Raw genomic sequence first — 7,235 nt, 5'->3', positions numbered from 1 at the left:
AAAAACAAACACATCTGCAGCTCTTTTCATCTCTCATAAAGCTATCCAAACATTACAGGATTCTTCAAGCCCAACTACCGAGTGATTCTTCATGCCCAAACTAGCAAGTGATAGAGCAAGTGGCCAAGACAAGTTGCAGATATGCTTCCCTTCACAATACATAAAAAAGGCCAAACCTAGTAAAAGTAATGAAACAAGAAAGACAGCACATCCACGTATTCCCTGGTCAACCGCTTCTGAATTACTAAAACAAGAACCAAAGCGAAAGCAGCAACCACTTTTTCAGTTCTGCAAAAGATTTACTATAGCTACAGCAACAAACCAGTATCAGAGGTCTTGGTTCAAGGTCACAAACTCAGAAACACACAACATACCCATCAGATGTGTTGGTTTCACAATTAAAAAAGAGAAGAGTGTCAAATCAAAACCAAGGGTATCCCTCCAAAGCACAAAAAAGACAGGCCAAAAGACATGATTGAGTACAAGCCAGAAAATGGCAACTACCAGCTGTTGGATTGACAACCACAATTAAAATTAGCCACAGCACCAAAATCACATGATAATTGTACCATAATAAATGTAACACAAAACCCAGAGTGTTCAACAGAGCCATACACATGTTGAAACATGACAAGCAAATGCCTCAGGACCCAAAGACCAAAACTACATAGTCCAACAAAGGTGTTGTAATACAAGACCCTGGCAACAGCCCTCAGAAAAACTACTACTACTACCTTAGAATAAGTTTAACCAGCATGAGACATCACATCCAATCCAACAAGGCACCACAAAGAATAGGATAGACTATCAGAAACTGTTTCAGGCTTAGTAGTAGAACAACAAATAGGCAATTGATTGTTACATACAATCATAATCCCCTTGCTTTCAAGGAACATAACATAAGCAACACCATAAGCCTCCCTTCTACATTAAAAAATATGACAGGTCTGCCTTTCCAACTACTCTAGTATAGAAAACAAATGTTTCCAATTAGGGCAGACTATGATGCCTGCTGTAGCATACAACAAGTCAACGAGCTTCCCCATAGCTGGACCGAGGGCCAAATGACTAGCTTCTGAGAGTTCTAAGATTGATTGCAATGTTTGAAACTTCCCTTCCTTGTCCAAGCAAACATGAAATTCACCTGGCTCTAAATCTGTGGTCTCCAGCAAATGGCTAGATGTCTTTCTGCAAAAGAGACATTGCCTCAGAAAATAAAATCCCTACCAGCTCCAATGCTAGCATCTAATGATGATAGATCTGAATGCAGAGCTATGGTTCGTCCAACTGCTCCTGAAAGAAAAGAGAACAAGGAGAAAGCTCACAGGTCAACGAGTGCTAGTGTGCATGTGTGCCCATCTTTTGCTGGAAACGGGGATGGAGGAGACACATAAGGAGGAGGTGGCATACCTGCATGTCAGACGTCCACAGTGTCAGGTTATCCCTGAGAAGCTGCATAATCAACGTGCTATCTTTGTACGATTCCTCTCCCAATGTGTCAAGCTCAGATATAGCTTCATCAAAAGCCTGCATCAGCTCACATTGTAAGCCAGCCAGCACTTGAGATTCCAATAATATGTGAGAATGTATGAAAACTTGTAAGTCACCTCACCTGTTTCGCAAGAGTGCAGGCCCTATCAGGAGAGTTTAAAATCTCATAATAGAAAACCGAGAAGTTTAAGGCAAGCCCCAAGCGAATAGGATGAGTTGGAGCAAGTTCAGCAGTCGCAATGTCCTACAGGCAAATGAAGCGCAACAAGTCATAACACATTTTGACCTGGAAAGAAAGGAACATCAGCCATCAAAAAACAGTTAGGATCATTGCCATCGACATCTGACACCAGAATATGACCTGGAAAGAAAGGACTATCAAGCATCAGAAAACAGTGAAAATGTCCCGCCACTGCCACCAGAAATCCACCTAATGTAAAAAACTCTACAACCCCTAGTTGCCACATTTACTTCATTGTGGAGACCCTTGATTCCATGGTTTGCTGTACTTAATCCTCCAATATGGTCCTAAAATAGGATCCTCCACAGATAGTCTGAGTAGGGTAGCCCACCACACAAGTTCTTATGTATTTACTCAAAGGGAAATCAGAATTATTTGGACATTTCCAGTCCAAATCAAACATGTATTCAGGCTTTCCCCCAGTCATGTGCTAAAGGCAAAACTATTCCGATACTGACAGAATGAGCACAACATCACTTAAAAGTTGATCCAACACTCATCTTGGCCTACAAGATAAACTACCCTGTAAAAAAAGACTACAGAACTGACAACAGCTTGTATCTGGTGCAACTCTGCAAGTTCAATGAGCAAGCCTATACTTGCACAAATCTAAGGTCACCAACCTTCAGTCATTCGAAGTTATCACATCCTTGTTCATGATGGTACAGCTGCTTCTGATCTAAAGGTAACAAGCATCAATCGTTATAGTGACCGATGACCTGACATCACGATCTCAAGCTATAGATAACCATATCTTCAAGTAACACCCTACTAGTCATCAGAAAAACCTTGGAATGCTTATCCTAGAGAAACATCACCCGTAGTAGCTACTAAAAGCCATCCATACCTGGACAGGAGTCATACCTGGGCAGATTTGTAAGCAGACATGGTGTTCTCAGCAGCCTCCTTGCGCTCAGCACCGGTCTTGAACTCAGCGAGGTAGCGGTGATAGTCCCCCTTCATTTTGAGGTAGAAGACCTTGGACTCAGCCGCACTCGCCGAGGGGATGAGGTGGCTGTCGAGGAGGCCAAGGATGTTGCCACAGATGTTGGTGAGCTCGGACTCGACCTTGGCCCTGTACTCTTTAATGGTGGCCACATGATCCTCGTTACCCTTGCTCTCCTCCTTCTGCTCGATGGACGAGATGATGCGCCACGAGGCGCGGCGCGCCCCGATCACGTTCTTGTACGCGACGGACAGGAGGTTGCGTTCCTCCACGGACAGATCGACACCATTGCCGCTCTTGGTGACGTTCTCCATGAACTCCACCATCTCCTCGTAGCGCTCGGCCTGCTCGGCGAGCTTGGCCATGTAGGCGAACTCCTCGCGGAGAGCTTCGGCCATGGCTGGTCTGTGTGTGTGTGTGTGTGTGTGTGTGTGTGTGCCTGTGTGAGAAAGCAGCGGCAGACAGAAAGAGAGAGAGAGAGAGAGAGAGAAAGGGAGAGAGATTCTGTAAGCTGAGAACTATAGAGAGAGAGAGAGAGAGAGAGAGAGAGAGAATGTGTGTGTGTGTGTGTGTGTGTACGGGCGGCACACAGTGACTTTCCCCTTTGGCACTCCCCTATCTACCTTGAGCCTTAAGGCCTTGTTCACGCCTAAGGCCACACACTCTAGTGCTTGAAAAACAAAACAAGCACTCTTTTAGGGCTGTCTAGAAATTCAATGCCACATTCTGTGCAGGATAGCATCCGTGGTCACACGGCCACTATCTAGTAGCTTGTATTTTGCTTAAGGCAATAGACCAATCCCCTTGCAATAGCAAAATGGGTTAAGCTTCTAGCGAAAAAGTTTTCACGTGTTGCTTTTTGCCTTTCTTTTTTATATATTTTAACATTCCTCCAAGAAAAACAAGGGAAAAACAAACTGCACATTCCATCACAATAAGTTCTGTAGAAAAATCCCCACTAGAATCCCCACGCGTGAATTGTGGCAATATCATGAGCTTGTGCGAGGGAGGAACCACATACCTAGCTAGGGGTAGTTCGGCACATGGAGTTGATTTGCACATTAGCTCATATCATATTGTTTGGTGAAAAGTCCACCTTGTATCCTTTCTACTCTACTTCCTTAGAGCCCCTTCTCCCACAAAGGAAAATGTCAACAACTTGTTGTGTCTAACCCTTTATGTCGAGGGTGATCTAATCATGGGTATATTTATACTCTTTGCTAGGACTTATAGCTAAATTTTCCAAATTATGACCTTGGAAAGTAAGATACCATCTAATTATAACCAAGAGTTTCAATTTTCAACCATGAAGTTCACTCCACAATCAAGTTAAATGAGCACCATTAATACTACACACTCTTGGTTGCTTAGCATTGTCAATGCATATCTAAAAACTTGGCCATTATCCACCAACTATTATAGTAGAAAGACTTGCAAAACTCCCCAAGTTAATTGGTTCCCACTCTCTTGTAAATGCTAGGTATCCTTGCACATGCATGTTGCCATAAAAAATAGTTTGGTGGGCTAACATTGAGTTGATTGTCACATTTAAAATAGTTTGGTGGACAAACATTGAGTTGATTGTCACATTTAAAAGACAAGGCACATGGATTTTCCAATCACTTGTCATGCACTAGTCTTTCCACATGCTCACTATAGCAATATTCCAAAAAGTTACTATATTAGCATTTATAGTATACAACCATGTTTAATAAGAACAAACAAATGGATAAGAAGCAAGCAAAGTTGTTGAGATTGATAAATGCCTCTAACATGAGTTTGCCCCATGATTTTTGGGAAGTAGTGCTTAATTGAGAGTGAAAGGGTAGTTCCTCACTACAACAACAAATGCTCACCATTTGAGCCTTATACATGAAATCAATTAAAGTTTGCTTTCAAATTGTAAGTGCTTTTTAGGCATATTAATATAACCAACATAATGACCACACTGAGACTAAAACATCAACAAAATAAGCATGGATAGTGCTTTACAGCACAATGATAGCTTTTTTATCAACATCAATGGATTCTAGTCAATGGGTTTCCTATCAAAATTGATGGGCTTTACTACCTATGTAGTGCTGGACTCTTCTACCACCCATGACCTTCAACCAAGATTGTTGGATTTGTCATCATTGATATATTCCATGGATGATATTATTTGTACTAAAATTGTCACATGACCATTATACTTGAGGTTATTATTGTAAATCAAGGTATTACAACCTAGCAGTATAAAGATTTATGCAAACTAATTGTGATAGTTAAAGATCTTTGTTTGAGGGGAGTGTTGATGCTATATATAGTTGGTTGTATAGATGCTCCTCTAATCCTAGGTCTCACTTCTATATGCACTACTTATGTGTGTCTTTCTACACACTTGGAGCCTACACACATGAGAACATGAGACACATACATACACACACACTCACTCATCTCTCTCTCTCTCTCTCTCTCTCTCTCTCTCTCTCTCTCTCTCTCTCTCTCTCTCTCTCTCTCTCTCTCTCTCTCTCTCTCTCTCTCTCTCTCTCTCTCTCTCTCTCATATCAAACTTAACACCAAAAGTAATATATAAAAATTGTAATACAGAATGCCACATATACAAATAATCTCTTTTATGCACTAAACTACTATAAACTTTCATCTATACACAACTTCAAGAAAACACTTCCTTGATTTGCGTGATATTTAGAAACTGATGCCAGGAGGCATATTCCACGGTGGATTCCATAAAATTTTATTTAATATTGCTGGGGCTCATACACAAGGTGGATTCTTTGTGTGAAAAGTCGATGGGGATGCCTCTCCTTTTCGAGCATTTAATTTAATGTGCAAGTGGGTGATTCCACAAAATACATATTTAAATTAATAGACGTGTATGAGTTTAGAGTGCGCACTCGTAATAAATTAAGGTTAGGATTGGGTTCTAACCAATTTATTTATTTTGTAGCTGAAGACTGCTAGGTATTCACTTTTGTCAATTTAATTTTATTATTTTCTAACAATTGTGAATGCTTCAGTTGATGTGTAGAGCCGGCAGCAATGGCATTGGGAAGCACTGGGCGATAGCGTGTATTCAAGTTATTTAGAAGAAATTATCATTTTTGATGGGTGTGCATCTTAGGCATGGCGCCAATATTTATTTTGATGCGTTTATTTATTGAGGCACTTGACATTTATTTATTATTTTGTATGCGCATGGGCATACGATTTAAATATTTGTTATTGGACATTGTATTTGGGCACCGCCCGACTCTTTGGGCGCCCAAAAACTTTAATTCTTTAGTGTGACAAAAGCAAACACAAAAGCTAAAGCATGCTAATTTTAAATTGGGCTATTTTTTGAGCTTGGAGATGAATAATATATCAAATACATGCTTTGTGGAGCGCTCACACAAGGCATGGGGGGAGATTGTACCCAATGAGTCTTTTGCTTCATGTCGTGCAAGTCTTCTCTCTTGTTTTTTGTGCAAAAATAGAGTTCTTTTGTTCTTGGGGACCTTCCGGCACTCACTACGCGTGCATACAACATTCGATTTATGCACCAGTGGTATCAGAGCGAAGCTGAGATCAAGAGCTTCCAATCGCTTACCATCTCGCGCAAAGGCGGAGCTCTTGAAACGATCGAGCTCTACAGTCAGTCTCGTGGCAATCCATCAATACCAGCATGTTCCTGGCAGTGAAGAACCCCCTCCTGTGCTGTCAGATCGCAAAGGACCACTTCTAGATGGCAAAGGACCAGCAGACAAGCTCCTACATCAAGTCGCCTATTCACAGATAAGAGAAGGCGTTTATTATTATTGTTTAAGGAGACCAGCTTTAAAAATCTTATAAGAGCTTAAAGCTCTTAAGAATTTTGACATTTTGTGGCAAAAGGACATCGTGAGAGAAGGCAGCGTCAGTAAACGGCCCTCCTTACACGTCGTTTAAAAAAAATGACTAGTCTAAAGCTTAAAGCTTTAATCTTATTAAGTTCCAACTCTATCAAGTCACAAAGATCAAGGTTCAACCTCTCCCATAGCGACTGTTCATATACAGTTAGTTCTGGATGCGTTTTTACTTCCATCGAAGCCCCTGTTCACACCTGTGGACTGACAGAGCCAAATTTCAGCAAACAATTTGCAACACGCACGAATCACCTTCTTGGAAGACGATCATGACATTAAATTCCGCATCCGCAAAGAAGAAATACTATAAAAAGCCATTTAAAAAAAGAGAGAGAAATAAGCCTTGTAAACCCAACTTTGAGCTATGCTCATTCCGCTAACAAGATTTCGAGTGTGTGAGGTCTTTTGGAATTTTGCGGGATGTCCAATCAAACCATGGAAGATTTTATGGCTGAAGGTGACCTACTCGAACCAATGATGGAGCAAAAATTGGATTTGATTATAATGCAGTTTCAAGAGGAACGAAGAGCACGTCAAACCTTGCAAGCTCAAATGGCCAATCTGCAACGATCTACCGCTGACCAAGATGGACCGTAATCTGAAGATCTTATACGACGTATGATCGATGCAACACTTGAAGTGCAATCTATTCGGAAAGAAACAAAGATAA

At 41.1% G+C, this 7,235-nt stretch overlaps 1 protein-coding gene across 2 annotated transcripts; it reads right to left on the bottom strand.

Moving 5' to 3' along the window:
- Positions 1–802: 802 nt before the first annotated feature.
- On the bottom strand, positions 803–3,206 carry LOC148039021 (14-3-3-like protein). Of its 2 annotated transcripts, none has more exons than XM_087674894.1 (4): positions 2,597–3,206; positions 1,613–1,735; positions 1,411–1,527; positions 803–1,188 (listed from the first exon to the last, which is right to left on the bottom strand). In XM_087674894.1, the coding sequence occupies exons 1-4, from the start codon at positions 3,074–3,076 to the stop codon at positions 1,177–1,179; spliced, it is 732 nt and encodes a 243-aa protein (XP_087531020.1). In that variant the 5' UTR covers positions 3,077–3,206; the 3' UTR covers positions 803–1,176. The 2 variants fall into 2 exon arrangements, with proteins under 2 accessions (XP_087531020.1, XP_087531019.1); XM_087674893.1 differs by having other exon boundaries at positions 803–1,293; positions 2,597–3,204.
- Positions 3,207–7,235: the final 4,029 nt, after the last annotated feature.

Source organism: Lygodium microphyllum, chromosome 3, assembly GCF_053477565.2.
Source record: "Lygodium microphyllum isolate KBCC chromosome 3, Lygodium_microphyllum_v1.1.10, whole genome shotgun sequence".
NCBI lineage: Eukaryota > Viridiplantae > Streptophyta > Polypodiopsida > Schizaeales > Lygodiaceae > Lygodium > Lygodium microphyllum.
The sequence above is the reverse complement of the archived record's forward strand: the minus strand, read 5'-3'. Positions and strand labels throughout refer to the sequence as shown.

Bases quoted from the DNA above. Each gene is read 5' to 3' on its own strand.
- LOC148039021 (XM_087674893.1), bottom strand. From the start codon at position 3,076: ATGGCCGAAGCTCTCCGCGAGGAGTTCGCCTACATGGCCAAGCTCGCC. The intron at 1,736-2,596 runs GTATGACTCCTG...ATTTGCCTGTAG, and splicing joins CTGCTTACAAATCTGCCCAG to GACATTGCGACTGCTGAACT. The intron at 1,528-1,612 runs GTGAGGTGACTT...GAGCTGATGCAG, and splicing joins CCTGCACTCTTGCGAAACAG to GCTTTTGATGAAGCTATATC.